The following is a 26,807-nucleotide window of genomic DNA, read 5'->3' as shown; positions in this document are numbered from 1 at the left end:
TTTACAGCTGCCGTCGCGAGACGACGGTGTTTCGAGTGTTATTTGCATTGCGATAAATATACGATTGCAGGCTCAAGGTTTATAAGGTGGGTGGGTATCTACTCATTATAGCATTACGCATATATTATAGAGGTATCATGTGACGACCTATGTAGATCTTCGTGTTATAGGTATCCATATTAATATCGTCGTCGCCGCCGTCGTCTCGTTTTTGATGTTTTCGCGCTTTTTACAGATCAGCGTGGTTCCATTCGACGCCCCGGGAACACTATCTCGATAAACTTATATAGCGGAGTCACATCTGTATAGTATATCACAACAGGCAAGAGCTGCGCACGCGTCGTATTCAATTCATATATTATAATAATATTATATATACATATATACAAAAATATATAATATACAACATACTTGCCTATCGCCACCGTCCAACGACATCCGTCAACATGTTGATGCTGTTAAGAATCGCCGAAATGGTAAGAACGCCCACTGCTCTGGACCCGCTTAATACTTAATAGTATAATATAAATAATATTATAGTTTAAGTTTAACCACAAAATTAGTTTGAAATCAATTTTTATAATACCTACCCATGCCTACTTAATATTATATCGTTACCTATCGTTTAAAAGACCGCTCAAATTTGAATTTCTATAGACGTGTGGAAAATCGTCTGAGGACTGTTATAACGTAATAATTAATAATATATAATTAAATCACGTGTATCGGATGTAACAATTTAGGAACTTTGATTAGTTGTTAAAATAAATCCCGATTCCGGACTCCAGTATACCTTCAAATCAAATGTTCTTACTATCAAGCTCAACGTCTAAAATCATATTATATTATCTTAAACTGAAAAAATATAAAATTATCCATGATTATATTATTATTATTTTTTTTTGGGTTAGGCCGGTTAGGGTGTTTATGACTTATATTATAGTTACATTATTAACATATTTTTACTTGTATGCGCATTATAAGACAAATTATAAATTCATTTAGTACATTAGTACCTATAAATGACGTAAAAGCAGTTATATGCATAATATTATATTGGGTTTTTTTTTTGCATTTCTATTTTTTTAAATATTTGTTGACACACCTGCAACGAAAGTTTAGTTTTCGATGACGGTTGAACCGTTGGAAAGCGACGTTTTTCCGTCCAGCGGGCGGTAAAGTGGAATTCCCCAAAAGTATCGGGTGGTAAAATGGAAATCCCCAAGAGTACTGAGCTCAGATATCACGCGTATTCTCTGAACAAACAGACATTAAAATCTTTACCTACTACGGTCCTCATAAAACATAAACTTTTGGTTACATCTTATATTCCTTGCATGACGCGTAAACATTTTTTTTTCATGAAATTGTTATCGTATAATAATTTGGTTGTTACATAGATCCCCGCATAATGCATTACCTTTGCCTTGATTACATTTTTTTATTCTTATTTTATTTTAATATAATAATTAAGGAAAAACGAGAATTTTTACGCAAAATCGATTTTGATTTTTGGTGTAACTTTAAAACCAATGACCGTTACATGCAATTTTGATTGAATGTTTATATTAGCATTTTCTATACACCATACCATTTTTAAAATATTTTGACTTATTTTGAGCTGAGCTGGTTAGGGACATTTTCAGTTTCCAATTCCTTTAGTTTTTTTTCTATGAATGTCAATAAAACTTTATTTGTTAGCTAAATAAGCTTGAACATTTAATACAAGGCTCCTACTATATTGTTACAATGACATTTGCATAATATTAAAAATACTTAGTCGCAGTTTTTTTTTATAAGCATTTAAATCTTGACAAATACGGAAAAATCACGAAAGTTAGCAAATTATTTTGAGTTGAGAATTCATAAAAATTTTTCTTTTTAAATATAAGATTTGAAAATATAATACAAAATTATCCATAAGTTTGTCTACCTTTATCAAAAAAAAAAATGTCTACAAGAAAGTCAAATTAAATTTTTATGAACGTTTGAAATTCATATTTTTACAACATTTGATATTCACTCGATTTCTCAAGTAGTGGTTTTGTTATTTTATTGTTATTCAAAAACAAATAACTTTAAATACATGAACATTTTACTGAATATTTATATTTTCATTTTTTATTTTTATTTTTTATTTTTTTATTGATCTTGAGCCCGGCAGCTGAGGCCATTAGCTATTTTTAGTTTTTACTGTAGGTTATTAAGTCGGTAGGGGGAGGACGACGCCTTAGTCCACTCGGCCACTCCGTCCCCCTTTTCATTTTTTATACAGCATACAATTTTGAAAATATTTTGACTCTTTTTGAGCTGTTTACGGACATTGTAAGTTTTTAATTTTTTTAGTTTATTTTTCTATAAATATCAATAAAATTTGATTTGTTGGGTAAAAAAGCGTGAAAATTTAATGCAAAGCTCCCGATTTATTGTTACAATAGCACTTGAATAATATTATAAACACATAGGCACAATTTTTATTTATAAGCATTTTAAGCGCGAATTTTGACAAATTTTATAAATTTAAAATTCAATAATTATTTTGTAGGTAGTTAAAAATGTATAAAATGTTCAACTTTAATATCTAAGGATTGAAAATTTAAAACAAGGTTCCACGTAAATATGTTATATATAAATTACTTTATTCTCAATAATATCATCAAATATACTTAGTAATATCTTATTATATCATTGAATTCAAATTTAACACGATCCATTACGGCATTACAGCGGCCCACTTGTAACTACTGTACAGCAGAGCAACATCCACCTGCTCACCTTTTTTTTTTGCGTGAAGATACTTTTTCTGTGGAAAAATTGCTTTGATCTTCAACCGTGAGGCGGTGTTATCTAGTAGAAATTAGATCTAGTTGGTACATAGGAGGAGGAGAGTCAAAAGTTCATAACACTTTTAAAAATAATAGGGAAAAGAAAAAAAGACTTTTGAAGTGAATATAGTTGTGCAACTAGGTGATCCAAATTATACGGTGCTTAATTAAATATAATTGTATACCTAATATTTTTGATACATAATGAATAACTTATAATAACTATTTATCAATTTGCATTATTTTCATTTTATAAGCAATGCATGTACCCTGTCTTTAGTAATAAATAATAATATGATCGCTTAGCTGTAAGCATCAACAACCAAACGTTCTCTGGAGTTTTTTTAATTTTAAATTCTAATTTAATACATTTTTATATTTTATAATAACGAGAGAAAACTAACGTTATGGCTTAACGTTGCATTAAAAATTAAAACGCATGCAAAATTGTGAATATAAATAGTTATTAAAATCTACTGGATTCTAAAAAAAATGTTTGGAATCGTGTTTTGAAACTCCAATTTTCAACAGACATGAATTGTTAATATAATATATGCATATATTTCATATTTTCGTATAATATTGGTCCTTCCTGACGTTCGCGTTAAACCACAAATCCTGATCACGCACGTGCAATGCGGCGACGACAAAATATAATACATGGGTGACACACTGGCACAATATATTATAATATCATATTTTACTTATGATATCATTGTTATAACTTATAAATATTGTGGTTATTCACTGCCGCAACATCAACCACGTGTCCACGTGTACGTATTAATGTGTTATTGCGCTGAAACAAAAAAAACAAGTTTAAACAAAAAAACTAGGTACGCTGTTTATTCGATTTTCTATTTTATTCGCCATCGTACATAATATTATATTACAGTTTATGCTTTAAGTCTTTAAAGAACTATTATTTTGATGAATTTTAATTTTGCGATTTCTGTCTAATATTGTAAATTGTTTATAATAAGTATCCAATATTCTTATGTATTCTTATGCGCATTAATGCAGCTGAACGAAATGAATGTAATAATAATAAAAAAAAAAATTATATTACCTAATATTTAATAAAACAAAATAATACTACATCTATCACGAAAATGCCTTTCTTTATACCCTATATTGTTTACGATTTATTAATAAATTTAATATCATAATACATTTTGCTATGTCCTACTCCACCTTAAGAGGTGGTGTTATCGTAAGAAAAATGACACTTTTTGATTCAATGTGACAATGATATCTAAATAATATTATGTACACATACCTTCTTAATTAATATGATTGAGTCATTGTTGAACTTACGATTATTTTCAAATAAAATGAGTCGTTGTTTAATTATACAATAGGTTTTATTATTAGTTATATTACCTATGTTTTTAGCAGAAAACGTGCACACGATACTCAAATATTTTCTGTGTAGCTTTCACACATGACACATCAATCATTATGTCTCGAAATATTTAGAAACCTTATATACTTTAATGCTGAACAATTTTGATCAAAACTATCTCGTTACAATAATTAGTATTTACTTAGTGTATAAGTAATAGGTAGGTACTAAATCTACTGCATGCGGTATCGCAGCATCGTTTATTTCATTTGAAGTTATTTTTAGTTTTATAATTTTAAAAATGTTGAAAGTAACGGCATTGTAATTAATTACATCAGAGTTAACAACGTTTACTTTTGTTTTTTAGTAACGAAAAGTTATCTAGTTAGGTACTTTTTAATAGGTAGCCTTTAGGTGAATTAGTTATTTTTTTAAAGTAACTTACCCAACACTGATATACATAAACAGATAATATTGACTTTTGTCGTACAATTAATACACTCGTATTATTAGTATAGATCTATCCTTATTAAACATTATAGTTACCTTATAATGGCTAATATTATAACTTTATATCAAACATAAATAATTTTGAAACAAACTTCTAAAATTGTTAAAAGTGAAACCGTAGGCGAGAAGAATTATATTAATATTATCAGGTGAAAGGGAAAAATCATTTTTTGGTGAAAGGAGTAGGTACCACCCATACAGGATTTTCTATAGAAATTATACTGAGCGATTTTTATTAAACACTCACTAGTAATTTTAATGGAAGTATTTGGCTTTTGGAAATATATTTTTAAATAATTTGAAAAATAACATTTTTAAAAATTTTAATTTTTACTATTGTTTACAATATTTATGTAAAAAAACATTTTTTATCAAAAAGTTTAGTACTTTTCTTGTTATTTAGTTTTACTGTTAAAAGTATTACCTTGTTATGTATAATGTATATAATTTTAAACAATCACTTAAAAGACACCAAAAGTGAAATACTTTTTCAAAATGATTAAACTGTTCAGTGTATACTTAACATTATCTGAAATAAATTATTTTTTTAAAATTACAAAATCACTGTAACTTTTTATTAGTTGAATAAAAAGTTATAGGTAGGTTTTAAAAAATCCACAGAGAAGAACCTACGTAAAATTAAATTTCGTTTTTGCTCTCCAAAAAAAGTTGGGAAATGTGACTTTGTAACTTTCTTTTTGTTACTGTACACGATGAGTTGTCGATTTTCAATGTAAGTATCTTTTCCGGTGGAAAAGTGAATTTAGATGGTGCATTGCAAAGGTCATAAATTCTCAGTAGTTTTCAAAGGCGTCTGAAAAAAGAAAAAAAGTAGACGACGGTGACCAAACCTCGGAGCGAGTGACAAAACTATAATATCGGTGATGCGGAATCGACGGCGACCGGAAGCGTTGCGACTCGGCCAGCAGGATCAGACCACTGCTCGAAAAGGGGAGAGAATCGGTAGACGTGCTGTCTAAAACACACCTCTGTCCTGATATACTCTCCGTGGTTTTCGCCCTGGCGTCCCGTCGCCACCGTATCTGCCGCAGCCGATAGCTCCACCATGGAGTCGCGCACTACCGAACCCAGAAACGTTTCGTTTCCTCGAGCCGGACGCTGCTGACATCCGTGTTCCTAGCTACCCTATACTATTATATGTTCGTGCCTATAATTAAAGTTATCTATCACTCACGCGCCGTGAACTCTATGGTCTCCGTCGCCGCCGTCACACGAGTCGTCTTCGTGCAGCTATAGAGCCTCCGTCGTCGTGTTAGAGGATCTCGTCCAGTTGAAGGATGTACTATACATCGCCGCCTACTAAGTGTGCTACATAGAAGTCCCCCCTCCCAAATCCAAAATAGTTCTTCTTGAAAGTTGTCAAATATACTAAGTCGTGTTTCCATTGTCTGGTGGTACTTGATGTGGTTTTAATATTGTTTATGACGTCCAATCGTCCATTATGATTGATTCTAATTCGTTAGTACTTATTATAGAACTCGGTCATTTTCACTGCAAATAATATATAGTGCGCGTATAGGGAGTCAGAATTGGAAATGAGCCGATTCCTAGTTAGTTTTTAAAATAAATAATAATACGTTATTTGAAAATTATATTTATATTTTAGTGGTCACCTTAATTTAATACTTTTCCACTAATCTACTGTCCGATATCTATTTAGATTTTAGGGTGGTGAGGGGTGGGGTGTATACATGCATATTGCATATAGTGTATTATGTCAATAAAAATAAATTCACAGAAAACACTCTAAGGGTCTTGTAGATTTATTGGATTTTGATAACCATTTATTGATCTAAAAGAAGAAGATTTCTTATAGGCATTGAACTCCAATTTTTATTTTATTTCAAATAATGGTCTGAATTTTAAAGATTTATTATTAAGTTTTAGATTAAGATATTGAAAAGCGTAATCAGTGTAACCTGTAGAATAAAACCCTCTATTAGTAAAAGAAAAAAAATCATACAATTTGGTTAATTTTACAGGACAGGATTATTATTCTCGTAAAGTGTATTTTTGTGGACAGAATTACATTGGCACCGGACGCCTTAAGTTAAAATCATATACCTACATATAATTAATTATAACTAATTAAATTATTTTTTTGTTTTATCATTCTGTAAATACAATGATATTTAAATAAAAAATGAACCATTAATTAATTTAGTTGACCCAAACGTGTAATTCCCTAAACATAATACAGCTATGAGTAACTAAACAATGAAAAATAAGATATTAAGATGGAATACTAGACTACTAGGAATTAGTATGAATTCTTATGAAGATGTCAGCGCACTATTTGTTTTCTCTCTCTGATCAATGCACAACATAGGAAATTTGCGTTCAGCAGAATCAATCTTGTGTTGTTAGATTTAATTGGAATTAATTGATTCTCCAATAATATAAAAGTAATTAGTAACGAACATTATCTGTGTATGAACGTTGTCTCTTTGCAATGTTGCAATTTTAAAGTGAAATAATATGTGAAATTTTTAATTTTAATATGTTACAATGTTACATACTTACATACTTGCATAACTTACATAAAAATATCGCAAATAATCCAACATCCATATTACACAGATAATTGTATTAATTTTAAGATTGACAATAGGTAAATTCACTCTAATACTATATACGAAAGTCGAAAGCTATAAAACGCTCAGAACCGAACTGCTGAACGCAAATATTCGATGTTACTCGTGGCCCGTAGGTCAGGAAGAGAAAACAAGTATAGTGCACTGCAGACATTCATTAACAATAGTTTGGTACATCTTTTTGACTAAGTATTGGTATCACTATCAGTATTTTTGTCACAATACATTAAATTATTGTTTATTAACTATTCATTGAATCATTTACACATTCTTAACGATTTAACTTATCTAACTCAAGTTAATTTTTTCACTGTTATATACCTATTGGCTACAGGCAGTCTGTTGTTTTTGATCGCTGCTTTATTAATTAATTTATAATTTTATCGCCACCTTGCATTTTCGTATTTATGCTATGTTTATTTTTTTTCGTTGAACGAATATTAATATATTATTGTGTAAATGGTTGAACAAAACTGCATGATTCATCCTTCAAAATGACCTTTAAATTATTAAAATCAGTTAAGAATAGATAATATGCTATCCTGCATACAAAATACCTATTGGATGAAATTAATAATAATTATATATTTATCCGTATTTTTAATATTACTCTGTTATAAATATAAATATTTTGATTGCATATATCTTAGATGTACTTAACAATAAGAACTCAATTTATATTTAATATTATCTTTAATCTATTATCTTTAATCCACAACAAAAATATAATAAATTATATAAAAACAATTTATATCTATATGAACTTATTTAATTAGTTATGTATTTGATTTATTCATCCATTTAGTAATATATTAGTAAATGCTTATAATATAGTATTAAGTGAAAACACTTAAGATATTTAAATCTAAAATCATAGATTTCTAAATGTTTAATGGTTTTCTTATTGTTCCCTTGTAACTTGTATAGTTACAACTTCACAATAGTCACAACAATGCGTGTTCATTTGAATGATAAATATTTTATAATATATACCCTTCAAACGCCACAAACATAACACGTAGCTAGATGGCCAATGGTGCACTAAAATTATAAATTAATACTTATACATATTCATCGTACGACAACGTACATATTTTCACATTTATGATATGCCTACCAACAACGATTGCCACATATAACTATATAAGTTTTACATTTTTACATGACACTATACCAACACGTACCTACTACCTGAAAATATAGCATATTGCACGTCAAAATTGTAGAGCAAAATGTACACATAATTTACCTTTACATTATAGGTACATATATAATAATTAATAATGTACTTATATACCTATATGGCTATATATTATACACAATACATTTATATTAACATTTAACTAAACTATTATAATAATTATTTATTAATGACTAACAAGTAATTATTACCTATATATATATAATAAGCATTTATCTTAATTTGTATTTTTTTTTTTAATTATTATTGTACTCTGTTCCCTGCTCACATTCCCCCCCCCCCCCCCCCCCCCCAAGGAAGGTATCCCGTCAATAAACGAAAGAGAAGGACGAACACAAATGCGCTAAATCAAATAGCGAATACAATATTATGAGCGAACGTAAAAATTCATCATTAATTACATTTTTGTCTTTTAAATATTTTATACGGACTGTTTTTTCAGTTTTTTATTTATAAATTTTAAGTATGCAAGAGTTATGAGTAATAATGTGTAAAAAAAGTTCTAAAAATGATCAGTCATCCCAAACTACGGTAGTATAAATAAAATCAATTCAATATTAAATTGTAATCATATTTTTATGTATCTTTTTGCTCTATAATATGTTTTCGCTAATATATTTACATTCGCTAATTTTCATTTGCACGTTTGCATTTGCTCTTTTGCTTTCGATCTTTTGTCGAAGACCTCCCTAAGGGAATTTTGCCTACACAACCCAAGTGTAAACCTCCCTTTGCATCTTGGAATTTACTATCTGTAGTTTAAAATATTTAAAATAAAATGCGTGGAAAATATTACATACATTTTACTATCTTTTTCATATAATATAGAAAGACTATTATATATTATGATTAATTTTCAGCTAATCCCAATTATGATATCCATATGTATGATGGGATTCAAAAATAAAAATGTTACTGATTATATCAAGATATTTCAACTACAAAACCATGAGTCACACTGGTTTTTCAAAATTGTTTTTACCCAAGTTTCCATTTATGTAAGTTTGTTTTTTACCATGCTTGTCATATGTGGACTATTGATAAAAGAACAAATTCCTAAGAAATTGGTGAGTAAACAAATTATATTATAATAATTATATGTAGTTTACACTTTACAGTTTAGCTAGAAGGTATCAAAGCGTTATATAATATGTAACTAGGTAAAGACCAAAGAGAGTTATGGTACCAATATAAGTATTGCTGATAAATAATAACCTACCTACCTATTAGATGAATTATAGACAATATTCGACGAACATATAAGTGCATATATTATTATACAATATACCTGTACCAATATCATCACATATTAAAAAAAAACATTATAATTGTTAAAACAATTAAAAATAATATAATTATAAAAATAAATATTTTCAGAAAGTATTCTTATTTATAGTTAATTATACAAAAAGTAGGTAGGTAATCTATTAAACTATTAAATTACCGGAATAATTAATACCCCGGGGCACGGCAGAAACCTACGGGTGCCCCATTTGAAATTCTGCCACACACAACACACACGTGTACCAACCTACCCAATTCAAAAATCTACAGTGCCCTCCCCCACACCCAATGGCCTATGTTGCAGCGGGTTATCCAATAGAAAAAAAAAATTAATACGATACAATTAATAAATACTTTAAAGTCTTATATAAGTATTTCAACTTTATGTAAGAACATTTTATTAATTGTTATGATTAGGTATTTATGAAAAATAAGTTTTATCTTGTGAATTATTTAATTAGTTAATAATCATAGATGAAGAAATCATTATATGTTATGGTTTTAAATTTTAATGTATAATGTATATATTATGATTTATGATACTCTGCAGGTACTCGTTGGCTCAGTCGTACAAGTACTTTTATGTATTACATCCTCATTTTTTTTTACTCCAATTTCATAAAGATATGGGCAAGTTTGAACTAGTTTTATGTTCGTCAGCATTCGGATTTAATGGCTTGTTGTTTACAATTGATGCGATAATTATGTTTCAACAAATCGTATTTTCACGATCACGATGAATTATTAACCATATATTATCCTATATTTGTATTACTTATATATACCATATTATTATCAAAAATTGTACCTACATATTTGTTTTTTACTTTAATTATAATTTAATAATTATTTTTATATTATATGTGTATATTTATTAAAAAAATAAATCTAAATTCAAGAACCTACAAATACTCATTGATGATTGACGTTTTAAAATATTTTTCCTATCTACTAAGATTTATAAGGATAGGTACATATTTTATAATTTATAATACCTACTCTTGTTTCAGTCTGGTAATAAGGATAATAGGGAACAATGCGTACTAAAATATTGGGCGTGTTTTACATAAGGCGCTTAACCAAATGTAACCTGGATACTATATTTTATAACCAAGTCGTTTTCGCTGTCTTGGTTATATTTTTGGTAATAGCTTTTGGTTTTGGGTTTCCTATAGACCATGAACTAAGAAGATTAGATAAGATTAAGTTAAGATTATTAAGATATTCTTAGTTCATTATGCTATAGACTAATAAAGTTAATTATTTTATAGGCCTATGGTTTTAGGTTTTTTGTAACCATCAAAATGAAATGGTTATATTGATCAAATACAAAATAAATCTCCTGGCGAACAAAATATTGTTATCATCATCTCCCCATAATGTATATAATTTGCATATGCTTTGCATAGATATATTAAGGAATATTTGCTATATAGGTATTCCAGGTATTTGACTTTTGTTCTTTATAATAATATGAACGAGGCGCGCGGTACTGAATATATTATATGCATTTATTCTGTATTATACTCTAAAACGGAAAATTAATCGTTTTGTACAATATTGTAAACTGAAATATCGTATCTACGGGTATGACGTTTCTGATTATTTACAATGGGCTTTATACCTATATAGACTGGAAACATCACTATAATAATTATTATGACTATTTCATAATATCTTGGTAGAAATCTGATTAGTTTAAATTAAGATCGTGCGTGCTAGACGCGACCGAATCCGCCGTTTGTAGTAGTGGTGGGAGAAGGAACCGTAGACGTCGTCGCCGTCCTAGGATGAAAAATTAAATTCGACAACAAAAAACATGCCTACGAAACATGACAAATACAAAGGTTAAGAGTGATTTTAGAGAAAAATACCAAATTATCAAAATTAAAGAACACAACATTATCTAGGGCATGACATATCCGTTTGTAGATTAAACAACTGAAACGATAGGTATTTAAGATTAAAAAATTACAATTTTTGACAACATAAAAAGATCATATTTCGTATACTTATAAAAAGCCAAACGGTGAAGCAGTAAATAACCCTCTGACTGAAATACGCACGTACTCCTCACTCATCGACATCCATAGAAATGTCAACACCTATTGTACCAATCTATGGGAATCTGAATGGCGTCGTACACCCAATAACAAACTGAGAGAAATAAAAAATACTACCGAATACTGGCCTAAACCCCATACATCAAATCGTAAAGATGAAGTAGTTATCAATAGATTACGTATAGGTCACTCAAAGATGTCCCATGGTCATCTTATGCGCAGAGAAGAACCAGCAATGTGCCTAACCTGTGGAGAACTTCTCACAGTCAAACACCTCCTCATCCACTGCCGCATCCATATAGATACCAGAAAAAATCTAAAAATGCCCGACAACCTCTTTGAAGCCCTCAGCCCTACACATGACAACACCAACAAAATAATCATATTTTTAAAACAAATTAACATGTATAATTTAATTTAAGAATTTATTGTAAAACTATACTCTATTATGTACTAACTACCAATTTTGTTGCAAGCTAATAACCTAGTAGTTGATGCTGTACCATGAATAAAAAAAAAAAAAAAAAAGCCAAACGGATATGTCATTCCCTAGATAATGTTGTGTTTGTTAATTTTGATAATAGGTTGTACTACTACGCTTAGTATATTACTTTCGGAATAAAATCTATTTTTCGAAAACATGTTTTTATACCGAAATATAGCTGCGCTGACATCCTCTTAATATAAAATATCCTAGGCCGACAGACCGTCTCAGCTCTTAATCGAGTCAAAACATTTAATACCTATGACCAATATTAAATGTTAAAATTAAATAATTTACAATATAATACCTATATCTACAACCTACATATATTGTATAATTATTAATTACTAATTATATTATACAGATGTACGGTCAAAAACCTGAAAATTTAATACAAGGGTACTCGTAAGTTGCTGTTAGTGGAAGTTAAAAAAAAAGTTGAGCGTAAATCCACAATAGTAGATTATGAGCGTCTAAAGTTAGAAGGTTGAGAAAATTATTTCTAGTTATAAATTCATAAAATTTTTTCTTTTATAAGATCAATACCTATACCTAACAATAATGGTGTTTTAAAAAATTAGCGCGCTCGAAATTCTTCTAATGATGCGGGCCGACAAGAAAGATAAACAAACTATAGCTGGCTAGTAGGTAATACACGTCGTCTGGGAGATTTTCTCGGAGATCGGTCTCTGCGTTGAAATATTAATTGTACCTCAATACCAATTCTCAATCATCCGAACGTGCACGTACAAATTATCTTCACCCGAAAAATAAAATATGGCAACTAACTATTACAACATCGCACGCTACGCGGCAAACGTCATATTACTGGAAACCTTAGAAGACATCGCAGTCAACAAAATGGAAGGCACTTACGCCGACGAAAGCGACGAATACCTTGTGCGTCTAGTTACCCTTCTCCGTCTGCCATTGATTCGGTCGCACTACTGCAAGTGGCGACGATCAGACCCCGGAGTCGGATGAACAAAAGCCGATTCTTGGAGGCGCAGATGGGAAGGAGCGTGACGAAAACGTCGAGGTGTTTCGAAAATTTCGGAAGCAGAAGAGGACCATTCCGTTTTGCTGGCGAACATTTGTGCGTCGTCGTCGTGTGGGGACGCGCCGTCCTCGGAGTCGGGGCCTGTCGATCCCACTCCGACTCCCGAGGGCGGACCGCTCGACGACGTTTTGGACGATGAGAACATCGAGCCGGCCAGGGGTATAGCTGTGAGGAATAGTTTTGGTGAGCTGTTCGGACGGCTGGCAACACACCCGGAAACTGCGATCCACTTCGTCGTACGAGGTGGAAAGGCGACAGACGCTTTTCCCGCGGTCTGTGCTGCCGCCGATGAGAAGCCGTCCGCAGCTCGCCCCTGGGCTGAAGACGACGGACAGGATGACGGCGACGGAATGGAGGGGAGGATGCGAGAGAGAGCACGGACGGTGCGCGGCGGTAAGTCACCCGCGCACGTTCTCCGACCACCCGCGGCGCGACGGGTTTCACTGGCGTAGCGCGCTCGGTCGTCGTTGACGCGCGAGACCCTCTGGCGGCTCGGCGAGCGCCCGGCTGCAGTTACGGTCACGTGGAGCGGCGGCGACGGAAGACGGTGACGACACGGAGGCTATATAGTAGAGGTACCGGCGCGGGCAACGATTCCGCCCCGACGGTACACCGACTCGGTACGACGGCGATGGCGACTCGGTACGACGGCAGCGGCGGAGACTTCGGCACGGGGTGAGTGGTATGGAGATTTGCGTGCTAGGAACACGGGGACGTCAGCGGCGCCGGACTCGCGGAAACTTAACTGTTTCACAGGGTCTGGCGGTGCGCGACTTCACCGCGGCGGCGGAACGAAGACGCGGCTGAAGGGACAACGCCAGGGCGAAAATTACCGAGAGTCAAGGATCGCGCTGTGGTCCGCTGACTTTCGCATTTTTGCCCAGCGGTAATCCCACATCGGCCGTTTCGCTCGTCCCCACCGGTTCCGCAGCACAAAATCTCACATCGCTCGCTCCGCGTCTTGGTCTTCGCCGTCCGTCGGCCGAGTCGTCACGCCGTCGACCGTCGACGCGCACGACATCGCGCTTTAGCCGCCGTCCGTCGCCGTCAACCGTAGTCGCTCCCATGGCCGTCTCGGTCTGGCCTCGCCGGCTGGGCAAGGTCGTCAAGCGGCCGAGCAAACGCGCCAGCGAAACTCGTCAACCCGCGGGACAGGTCGGAGAACGTGCAGAGGTGACCAGTGGCCAGCAACACTGCATTTCGGCACCAATCGCCATCTCGCATTCTCCCCCCCTTGTTTATTGTGTCTATCCTGTCCGTCGTATTTTTTTTTTTTAATTTTATTTTATTATTTCAAATTGTTAAAATGTTCACATATTATTGTAAATTTCGATTTTTTTTCTTTTATTATCATAAACGCATAATATTGTGTAAAATATTATATTTATATTTTTTTTTTAGCCAAAGTGCTAATTTTTTGAAAATTGTTGTTCATACATTTTCTTACTATTTTTGATTTAAATTAATAAACATATTTTGATGTTAACAAAAAAAATATCTTTTTTTTCGTTTTGTCGAGTGTATAATCAATTGTTACAGATTTAACGACTAAAAAAATTGTTAAAATATATATTTTAAATAAAAAAACTCGTTCGTCGATTATGCAAAGTATAATGACCGTGGACCTGCATAGTATAAACGCTACACAGATATTATAATATGTTCCAATTTAAGCCATCAAACACTAAAGGCGACGAAAACTGCTGAATAAATCATATAATACCTACGCATTACACTGGCCGATACGACATAAACGACCAAAACCAATACAAGAATTGTAAATAATAATAATATAATATGTATTATGTAGAACGTGCGAACGTCAATATAGTCGAATAGTTAATACAAAATAATATTTAAAAAAGTTCAAAATTGAATTTTACATAGGTAAAATGATAGTGTAATTTTTATATGATATAATAGCTGCATGTCGAAAAATAATATTGTTTGAAAACTTTCCGGTTTAGGTTTGAACCATTAAAAAACCCATAGGCGTGCGCACGGGTGCAGCGAATGTTGTTTTCGCTGCACCTGACAATTTATTTTGGATTTAGTGGACTGGTAGATATTTATTTGAAAGGTATACATGGAGTGAATAATTTTAAACATATTGAGTTTATAATCAAACTGTGCGACGGCCGGGTCACGTCGTCAGGTATGCAATCCGACTGCGTCGATTCACGGACAGCGTTCATTACTGTCACCAAAAACCCAAAATTAAGTAATAAATTACGTGAAAAAAAATTCCTAACATTTCGGGCGGATATATTCAAGCCTTTATATAGTAATAGTGACACTACGGCGGCGATCTCCTCGATGTCAATCGGCCCGGAACTCGTCAATGTCAAAGTACGGCCGCGCGCAGCGTATAAATTTAGGTGGGAACGCGAATGAATACAATCCGAACGGGGTCGTACGAAATCCGTAAAGGCGGTGAAACTCGAATTTTCGTTAAATATGATAAGGCAGAAGCGATAGCAAAAGGTAAATAACGAAAAAAATAAAAACACGAAAAACATAACGCGAAAAAAGAAAATTTGGTCTAACACGGTCGCCGCAAATTAATCACAATCCCGGAGGCCGGCATCGAAACCACGAACCGCATGTCATCCGCATCAACGCCTTACCGACCGAGTTGAAAACTGGAGTCAGATCTATGACTCTTAAACCGTTTCGACTTCCCGGCGAATTACGAACGCGGTTTAGGCGTCCGTCAAAGGGCGTTGTAAAGGGCGTCGGACAGAGGACGACCGGCTCCGCCGTCGAATACGCGAAATTCGCGAGAAAAAAAAACGAACCCTCCGACGCATGTACTTATGTCTGTATATTATGGTAATACCTACGCGACGGCGGCGATATTGGCCGTCTGCTTTCCGCGACGCCGCTCCGCCCCAGGATTCGTCGCGAAGGAAGTACGGCAACGCGCGGCCTATACATTTTTAGGGGAACGCGAATACGTCTTCGACGGGGAGGTCCGACGTCTCAAAAAGGAGTTTAACGCGACTTACGGCGAAAATTTTCGAAAAATCGTTAAAATCGTGACGACGACGCGCTCTCCGCGATCGACTTCTCCGCCCCGGGACTCGTACCGGAGGAAGTGCGGTCGCGCGCGGTCTATAAATTTAGCGGGGAACGGGAATAAGTCTTCAACGGGGAGGGCAGACGTTTCGAAAAGGGCTAAAACCCGAATTTTCGAAAAAAAACCACGCGACGGCGATGCTTGGTTCGCACGTAATCTCCGCCGCGGCGGGCCCGCCGAGAAAAAAGTACGGCCGCGCGCGGCATGTAAATTTAGCGGGGAACGCGAATAAGGTCCGAGCGGGGACGCGGAAAGTCCTCAGACGGAGAGAGACGAAAAATCTGAAGCAATTTTGAAAATGTTGAAAAAAATCGTCAAAAGTGATAAGAAGCGGTGATAACGGAGACCGCCCATCTGGGAAACGCGATTTTTTCATTAGCCGTTCATTTAGTTCAAAATTATACCTAATCGGAATCGGAGCGCCACACAGGTCTCTGTTTTATATAGGTGTAGGATATGTCTATAATATTTTGCTGTATTGTTCATATTAATCTTAAGGAGTAAGATAGGCAACTATTATAACAATCTCGATTCTCGGGAGCACGATTTAAGATAGTACTATCCACCACGGTCTTTTGCGTGGTCTTGTCCGTATTCGGCTGAACAAAACTAAAACACAGTAACTACAGTTTGTGAAATTGTTCAGGAGAGCCAATATTCTAAACATTAACAGGCTTATCATATAATAAACTCTTGTAGTTACTTGCTTGTAAATTGATAAATAATCATCCGAATCCAAAGAAAATAATATCGTTTAATTCAGCGTAACAAGATGACAATGAGGATACAAAAAAGTCTATTTTGATAAGAACGTTAGTTACTGTGTTTTAGTTTTGTTCAGCCGTATTGTTCTATGGTATTGTGTGTGGTGGTATTAAAGAGCCTAGACAATAAATATTATTTAATTTGGCTCCCTAGTCATTTAATCTATTCTGTGCTCCAGTGTTTATTATTCAGAATTTATTCTGTGGTATTAACCACGACTGTCTATGGTGAATGATAATGAATGATAAACAACTTATCAGTCATGTTATCTATTCTTTGATTGGAGGGAAAATACATATTATTAAATAATGTAAATTTCTTAAATTTTTGACAATTTTAGATAGTCGAGATTATATTATTTGATTATTACATTTTAATATTTTATACATAATATAGTGGTTGACTGGTATATGGCAATGTGTCATGTGTGTCGTGCGTTATATTTTAATATGTAAATTATTTTTAAGGTCTAAAATGTGTAACAATTCTTGTAGTACTTAATGATTACAGTTTAATCAATAACGTTAAAATACTTTAAATCTTTATTGAAACTAATACAATTACGATAAGTTTTGAATACAGGATCCATGTATTTAATTGTCGAATGATAGTACAACAATGTATCTATTATAATTTAATTACATGTTATTGTCAGTTTGTTCTTGTCAGACAACTCTTAACATAGAACATTTTGTATATACAATTTTTTTGTGACACATTGAAACGCCTCTAGATGTACAATTTAACTAATTGTATTGTCGGAGTATTTAGTAAACACTAGGTAGGTATACTAAATATTTGTGATTGTTAATTTAAGTTTTTTAATTTCCCACGGTTAAATAACTCATAACCATTTTCTAATAGATTAGGTTACAAAATACACTGATACATCTGAGAAATATAGTGCCAATGGGCATTGCATCCTGTATAGGTTATCGTTTTCACATATCCACATTTTTCTTTAGATATCCAATTCATTATTTTTTTATTATTTTAATTAATTTAGTTTAAATAATTGATACAATTATAAAATCTGTTGGATAGTATATTGTTGGGTAAGAGCAGAAGTGAGCTATTTCAGTTGTGTGCAACACGATTCACAGGCAAGGGCTGCTTTTCGCTCAAGACTGAAATTGCTTTCCCGTACAAGGTACACATTGTACTAAAACAACATAAGGTAATCTGGTTTTTGAATAAAACGATTCACAAATTTATCTTGATTTCTGAAGAAAAACAGGGCCAAATCCCAGGGAATTTTTCTAGGAAATTGTTTAGTTTTTAAAAATGTATTTTTTGACATTTTTAAAGGCATTTAAATCCGAGCTCTAAGTATTAAATATTATGCACATTATACATATTATTCATATTTGATATGTTATTCCTTTTGGGGTTGTCCAATAGTTAATAATGTCTTGTGCTGGGTTTTACAGATGGATTAAGATTATTGTCAATTTAGTTATAGTTTAATCAACTTTCCTGATATTATTAATTGTATACAGTAAAAAATTACTTAAATAAAAAGTCACTTGGCATCAATTCACATATATATTAAATATAATAACTAGGTTTCAATAAATATATACATATTAATCTAATTTGGACACTACATTTTCTAGCTAATCCTCCCCCCCCCCTCTGTGCTGAAAAAAGTAATTTTGCAACTTTTCAACTGGCATCAAAAATTAAACTTTTGGTGCGCATGTAGTCAAAAATATATTTACTTACTTATTTGATAATATATTAATGACCTAATTTAAAATATAGCCTTATATCTAATATGATGTATACCTACCTAACCTAACCTAACCTACATAACAAATTGTTTAACAGATATTTGAAGTTCAATTTAAAGTAATTAAAAGTTAAAATATATACATATAACATGTCAAGTTTAACTGACGAACAGCGTAAAATGATTGAAGCGAATAGAAAAGCTGCACAGGCCAAATTAGCAGCAAAATTGGCGCTTAAAAGTACACCTCAGCAATCCATAAGTAATAATAATCAATGTACATTATCAAAGGCTGGATTGGTTGTATCGCCATCGCCTAATGGAAAATCTGTCCGTATAAATTATAATCATAGTCTGCAGAATTCTAAATCTAAACCTGTTTGTGGTACTTGTGAAATGACATCAAAAGAACGGTTTACTGTACATGTTACCTATCATAAACAATTAATCGATACTTTTAAAACAATATCAAGTAAAAATTATGGTAAGGTAAACTTGTTTAACGTAATTTTACATAAATATTAAATTTTAAATAATAAGAAGTTGATATTTTCAGACCCAAAAACATCAGAATGGTCATTCCTAATAAAAGACCATGATCAGCTTATGATAAGTATTAAACCTCTTGAGCCTAATGTCAAAATAGAAAAGTTACCACGTTTTATTTTAAAAGTACTGAATTCCTCTATGAAATTGTATCTGTATCAATACAATTAATATTCTTTCTTAATAATTTCAGTTGTTTAAGACTAAAGAAGATATCGAAACACATTGGTCAAAAGTTGACATAAGTAGTATTGGTGATGATATGATGGATAGTCTTTATCCATTTCAAAAACTTGGAGTCCAGTAAGTTTCCTATTTAAAACAAATAAATTATAAGTAAATTGGATGATAAATGTATTTAATTAGGTTTGGAGTATCTAAAAAAGGTCGCTGTCTTATTGCAGATGATATGGGTTTAGGAAAGACCTTACAAGCAATTGGAATTGTAAAATATTACTCAGATAATTTTCCTTTACTCATTGTTTGTCCTTCAAGTATGAGGTAAGTAAAAGAGATTTAGGGCCAGTTGTACCGTCTACGGTTACACTTCGATTACGCTTAATCAGCTGATAACAGATTTTATAACCGGGCAAACGTTGATTAACTTAAATCATAGATGGTACAACTGGCCCTTATACTCTTATTGCATTTAGATATTATTACTTTTTATTGTTTATTTATTGATTTTGGCTCAATAAATACTATTTTCCTTGCCGTATTAGGTACACATGGGAAGAAGAAATTCGTTTAAAAATGCCAAATGTTCCAATAACTGGGATTTATGTATTATCTAAGTCAAATGAACAATTCATTGATCCAGTTGTGGTTATTACTTCATATGATTTAATGAGCAGAAAAAAAGATATGCTTTTAAAATTTAAATTTGGGATTATTGTATTTGTAAGTAAACATTTTTAAAACATACTGAAATTTCAGTTAAATTAAACCAAATGTAATCCATTTTACTGAATTTATTTGTCAAGGATGAAAGCCACAGTTTAAAAAGTGAAAAATCAGCCCGGACAAGAGTTGCACTTTCTCTTGCAATGCAAAGTAAGCAGTGTATATTGTTAAGTGGTACTCCTGCTTTGTCAAGACCGATTGAACTCTATAGTCAAATAAAAGCAATAACACGAAATAACTTTATGACTCCGTAAGTTGAAGAGTGTTTACCCACATATTATTTTAACATTTTTATTATGTGAATAATAATATTACTACCATACTATATGTTATTATAAAATTAAAATATTATTTTATTTTATAATTTTATAACTTTTGAATAGTTATATACCTAAAAATAGAATAAATGTTGAGTACATTGTTAAATTGAGTTGCTGTAAACATAATTGAAAAAACTTGTGGGTGTACTGCACACAAATGTTATTTTATTCTACATAAGTCCTTTAATAATTAAATAATATTATATAGTTATTGTTATTTGACAATATGGCAATTTACTCCTTTTTCATACAAATTTTCACATTCTTCTACGAAGTAACAAGTAATTATGACTATTAACTAAGGTTTAGTTAAAATCATTTATAAGATTTGAATGAACATGTATGTTGTTTAATATTGTATAATGACTTACTTCTTATAAAATATGTAGATAGGTATTGGTTTATTATATATTTTTTTATTTGATATGGTTACTTAATGATGTACACTCATTTTACACTATTTTATGGTACAACACTTTTCATGTTCTCCCATGAGTTCATAATTTTTTTAGTTTGTTGATCAGATTGACTTATAAATATTCTATAATTTATAACTATTTAAATGTACCTATTATGTATGAATTTAAAAATATTAATACAATTTTTAATTTTATTAGACTCATACTATGCAACTAATGAAGAAAAAATTGCAAATTTTTATTTTTTTATTCTATTTCACTATTCTACATTTATAAATGTTTAATCAAAATGAACATAATTTTAGGGTCGAATATGGTGTTCGTTACTGCAACGGGCGAGAAACAATTTATGGTTGGGACTTTTCAGGTGCTACTAATATGAAAGAGTTAAAAACTATTCTAGAAACTCAATTTATGATTCGTCGTTTAAAAAGTGAAGTATTAAAGCAGTTACCCCAAAAAATTAGGTATTTATTATCTCATAATATTATGATAAGTTTGATTATGTTGAGTTGGATAATTAGTCCAATTAGATATTAATTTTTAACAAATAAACTATATCTTGAACAAAATTTAAAATTTTAATTACAGGAATGTAGTAGTTTTAAAACCAGAAAATATCAAAGCTCGGAGTCAAAACATGGATGATTTGGAAACCATGATGAACAATAAGTCTCTCAATAAAATGGAAGTTCGTGGTGCTTTATTAAAATATTTTAATCATACAGGAGAAGCCAAATTACCTGCCATTTGGTGAGTATTCGTAATGTAAATAGGCATGTTTCAATGAAATGTATATTTTATTCTGTTGACTAGTGATTAGTGGTTTTTTCAATAATTTTAATGTATTAATCAGCATTAAAATTCATTGCTAGCTGCAATATATTTATTCTAAACATTTTTTTTATTATTAATTTATAATGGTTTTGTAAACCAAATAGTAATGTTTTGATAACTATTCATAATAAGAATATACCGCTTTGCACATCATGACTGAAATCTGCGGTGTTGCTTGACTCGCTTGCCTTCCGGTTCGTTAATAGTTTGTGAAACATCGTTTATCATCACCAGTATCGGTGGTGATCATGGATGGGGCAAAAACATGTTGGGCGTTGAGTAAAGGCAACCGTAGTGGGTGTGGATGCGCAAACAGGATTTGTTTTTGTTCACTGCCTGGTATGTTCTTATTCTGAATAGAGTATAGTATGCTAATATTCAATGGTCGGGAGTAGCGCGCTAATTGTAGCGACGCTATAGTAGCACGCTACTTTATTTGTAGCGATTGACGTAGCATCGCTACATTACACCTTAGATAGCAAAATACTATAGGGCACTAAACATTTCCGGTTAGCGTAGCGAAAATTATCATTATTTTGTCGCTAATTGTCTAATTGGTGATTATTAAAATATAAATTATTATTATATTTGTTCACTTATATTATGATAATGATGAGTGTATTAGTGAAGTTTTTGTCCTGGGTCCTGTCCAATGACTAAATGTCAAATCAGTACAAACTACAAACACCAGTTTACAATAAGAACATTTTTAAAAGTGTAGCAAAAAAGTAGTGCGTTACATTTGATAATAGCATTAGAAGCAGCGCGCTACATTTAAAAGGAAGTAGCGATAGCAAGCTACTTTTTTTGGGGGAGTAGCTGTAGCGTTAGCGTGTTACAAAAAACTAATAGCGTCCTGACCACTGCTAATATTATGATTGTCAAGAATTTTGATCTGTATTAATTTGTATATTAAAATATTTTGGAAAGTTTTTAATGATTTGTTTATAAAAAACGAATTTAATTCAAACATGGATTTATTCAAAGAGTATATTATAATATTAAATGTTAAAGTGACTAACAATAATTGTTTAATACCCATAAAAATAATATTATGAACAAAATGTATGATCTCTGACCTTTACCTTATAGAAGGAGTTTATTTTTCAAAAAATTATTATTCAGCCTAACCTAACCTAACCTTTAAATATTGTGGACTAATAATTATAATTGTTATTATTATAATTATTTCTTTGTTCTTTTCATAATTTTTAAAGAAAAACATGATATAACATAAAATATTATTTTGATATTTAGTGATTATATTCTAAATTTGGTTAAAGATGGAAAGAAATTCTTAGTATTTGCTCATCATCAAAAAGTTATTAATGGTATATGTGATGTCCTAGAGAACAATGAAACTTAGTGAGTAAAACCACATATTATGATGCATGTTGATTCTCCATGTTTGGTCCATTTATTTTTATTGTTTTTCATGAATTGTGGGATTAGTTACATTCGAATTGATGGTAAAACATCATCAGAAGAAAGAAAATGTGTATGTGACCAATTCCAAAGTGAAGATATGTATAGGGTAGCTGTTCTGTCAATTTGTGCAGCGAATTCTGGTATTACTCTAACAGCTGCAAACCTTGTTATATTCGCTGAACTTTACTGGAATCCTGGTGTAAGAAAAACTGATCACAACATTGAAATGTATAACTGATTTGAAAAAAAATTATTTTTCAGATATTAACACAAGCTGAAGACCGAGCACATCGTATTGGTCAAGCAGAAACAGTAACCATACAATATCTTTTGGCAAAAGGTACGGCAGATGATCATATTTGGCCATTGATCCAGTTCAAATTAAGTGTTTTAAACAAAGCTGGTCTTAGTAAGGATAACTTTAAAGATGACAGCACCACAGTTATTGTGAGTATTTTAGTGTGTTGAGCATTGTAATTTGTAATAATATTTATGTATAATTTTTTACTGTTTTAATTAGAATTGTTCAACTAAATCAAAACAAATGAACATTCTCGATTTCTTAAATGACAATAATGATGAACTAGATGAGGATGATTTGAAATTTTTGGATGAAGTTGAAGAATCACAATGCAAACGTCCACGCAAATGTTAAAATATTTTTAATAAAAACATTTTTTTTTTTATTATTATTATTATTAGTTTTTCTATCAAAGTAAATAAGGAAATCATATCACCATAATATACTATTAACATATTATGTTGAATATTTATGTTCAAAATTAATGTACTTGCCAAGTGAATAAAAATAATTTTGTTGAATATTTTAGTAAATAATGTATTTTAGGAATACAATTTTTCCCTTCTAACTAAATCTAACGTATTACAATAGGTGTTATTTATTGGAGAAGCAGATTAACAAAACGCGCTCTGGTGGAAACAATTTGTACCTTCTGATTTGGGATGTATAGATCATATATTAATATTAGTATATTAATCTGAGGTATAGATATAGTTTTATATTGGTTATTTTACTTTTTATAATAAATTAATTTTGGTATCAAAACTTAATACGCTTTTATAGCTAACTGTATACGTTGGTAAGTACTATTTCTACTAACATTATCAAATACATTCAAATACACTTAACTTAAAGCAAAATATATGCGGGATGTCAGCAGATCATGTTAATCTCCGTTAATTTAAAAATTGGAGTGAATTGACTTCTTATATAATTTAAAGCTAAGGTTATTATTTAGGCAATGTCATAGGCTTTTTATTATATTTTAATTTAAAGCGAGTAATTTGATATTAGTACATTTCCAACTCCCTACAAATCTATTTGTACCTATAATATATTTGTTTTTAACACTTGTACACAATATAAATTATTTTTTATGTACGCAAAATAGGCTAAATCATTAGAATGCGTATGACGTGTAGACGTGTAGTAAATAACTTTTGACCACACACCCAAGCTGTAATGTAAATAGCTATAGTGGTATAAGTTAAATCCGTAAAAACGAAAATCCAATATTAATCCTTCACAAACGGAGTAATAGTATAAAAAAAGGCGTCGTATTATAACGGAAGCAACCAAACATCCACGTGAGTATGTGAAATCGTTTTTTCCTAAATAATAAATGGTGTACAAGACAGGGTATGGGAGTATGGATATCGACTTGTAGATATCTTGTTACGCGGCCAAAGCATTAACGCGATTAACTCGACGACGAACGTTCAGATCCGTGCCGAAGTGGGTGGTTGTAGGGGACAACTGTGAGGCCAACATAATGTAACAATTTTCACGTCAGCCAATGATTCACTGAGTCAATTTCACATGACAATATTCTTGTGTACAACGGATCAATATATATTATTGTTTATTATAATTCATAGGAAATAATTACTTTTTTATACCCTACGAATCCGCGATGTTGCTCCGAAGATTGATAAAACACGTAAGGCTTACGAAGAACGGTCCCTGTAGCATATCTGTGTGATTGTGATTAGGTTATCTTATACGACACTAACAACAGACAACAGTAATCAAAAAATGTATTAAAAATATTTTCTATTATAAACGATATTATATTAATGTTTGTTCCTACACTAAAATGAAACAATAAATTCATAATGTAAGTAGTTTTTCGAGTACAATAATAATTATTATAATTATAATTGTATAATTTACGCCTTACAGCAGGCGCGTACACAGAAAAAACTTTTGGGGATCCATAGTCTATACATATATATAACTAAATTACACAACTATTAATTTTCGGGTGGGTGGGGGAACTCCCGACACCTCCCCCTGTAAACGCGCCTGCCTTACGGTCTTCCAGCGATAACATATTTTGAAACACAGTTTTATTTCATTTATAATATATTAATATTATAATATAAAAATTTGGAGCATTTATTTATCAAAGCGCTTAATAAACAAATAATATTTTAGATTTCAGTAGGTCCATATTAAAATATTGTCCACGGTTTTAGAAGATATCTTCTAAGACCGTGATATTGTCATAGCTTATGATTATGGTTATGATAATGAAATATTAGTTTTAGGAGAATTTCCATTAATCTATAGAACATGCCTGCAGTTGTGTAATATTGAAAACGAACACTGTCAGTAATTTAATTTTCTTAATTTTTAGAACACATCGAATATTTCAATTACTTATTAAAAAACATTTTTTTGAATATATTTTATTTGTTAAAAGAACATATTTATTTTATTTTATTTGCAATAGCTGTAATAAATTTAGATATGGCTGCTTGAAATAAGTCTATCGTTTATTTCACACATTCAATAATTATTATGATTGGAGAAGGTTATTGGTCTATTTGGTCTCAATTTTAGTAGATTCTGAATCATGTTTGTGTGTCAAATTATTATGTTTATAATGAAAAATCGTTATTAGATGTATGCACAATGCACACGAACTTTGCATTCAGCTTTATAGCGATAACGACTTAACGTCAAAACCTGAGAAGACTGTCAAACAAATACATAAATAAATTTCGACAAAAATATTTCGTTCGCGATAAGATTTTATTTATAAACAAGACATCATAGGAATTCGCTGGCAAATCATGATAATCTGAAATATAAATAATAACAAAAATATAATCTAACTGCATAATATTATTCATTTACTATCTATGAAAATAATTTACGATCAATTTTCTTTGATACTGGATTTATTATTTAGAATAACTGTATAATATGATTTCGATCACTATATAATAAAAAACCTACAAAATTCGATCTCAAATCAACCAAAGAATAATAGGAAAAACGTAAATAAAAAGTGTGAAAGTAGGTAATCGTTTTGCTATAGGTACGTACATTAGGTGTCGAGTGTACATCGTCATTGACTAAGTC

At 31.7% G+C, this 26,807-nt stretch overlaps 1 protein-coding gene and 1 pseudogene across 3 annotated transcripts; both read left to right on the top strand.

Moving 5' to 3' along the window:
• The first annotated feature begins 103 nt into the window (after positions 1-103).
• On the top strand, positions 104-10,635 carry LOC132948906 (uncharacterized; annotated as a pseudogene).
• Positions 10,636-17,332: 6,697 nt separating this feature from the next.
• LOC132948905 (SWI/SNF-related matrix-associated actin-dependent regulator of chromatin subfamily A-like protein 1) lies at positions 17,333-24,240 on the top strand. Of its 3 annotated transcripts, XM_061019594.1 has the most exons (14): positions 17,333-18,012; positions 18,238-18,408; positions 19,062-19,447; positions 19,520-19,635; positions 19,703-19,812; positions 19,876-20,010; positions 20,232-20,409; positions 20,493-20,662; positions 21,457-21,618; positions 21,743-21,904; positions 23,246-23,353; positions 23,441-23,615; positions 23,678-23,863; positions 23,937-24,240. In XM_061019594.1, the coding sequence occupies exons 3-14, from the start codon at positions 19,114-19,116 to the stop codon at positions 24,069-24,071; spliced, it is 1,971 nt and encodes a 656-aa protein (XP_060875577.1). In that variant the 5' UTR covers positions 17,333-18,012; positions 18,238-18,408; positions 19,062-19,113; the 3' UTR covers positions 24,072-24,240. The 3 variants fall into 3 exon arrangements, with proteins under 3 accessions (XP_060875577.1, XP_060875575.1, XP_060875578.1); XM_061019592.1 differs by lacking the exon at positions 18,238-18,408; XM_061019595.1 differs by lacking the exon at positions 18,238-18,408 and having other exon boundaries at positions 17,333-18,016.
• Positions 24,241-26,807: the final 2,567 nt, after the last annotated feature.

This window comes from Metopolophium dirhodum, chromosome 7, assembly GCF_019925205.1.
Source record: "Metopolophium dirhodum isolate CAU chromosome 7, ASM1992520v1, whole genome shotgun sequence".
Taxonomy (NCBI): Eukaryota; Metazoa; Arthropoda; class Insecta; order Hemiptera; family Aphididae; genus Metopolophium; species Metopolophium dirhodum.
This window is presented reverse-complemented; position numbering and strand designations above follow the sequence as displayed.

What these genes read in the sequence shown, in the direction of transcription:
- LOC132948905 (XM_061019592.1), top strand. Translation starts at nt 19,114, where the DNA reads ATGTCAAGTTTAACTGACGAACAGCGTAAAATGATTGAAGCGAATAGA. An exon ending in GTTTGTCCTTCAAGTATGAG is followed by an intron (nt 20,011 to 20,231) that starts GTAAGTAAAAGA and finishes TTGCCGTATTAG; the next exon opens with GTACACATGGGAAGAAGAAA. An exon ending in AACTTTACTGGAATCCTGGT is followed by an intron (nt 23,616 to 23,677) that starts GTAAGAAAAACT and finishes ATTATTTTTCAG; the next exon opens with ATATTAACACAAGCTGAAGA.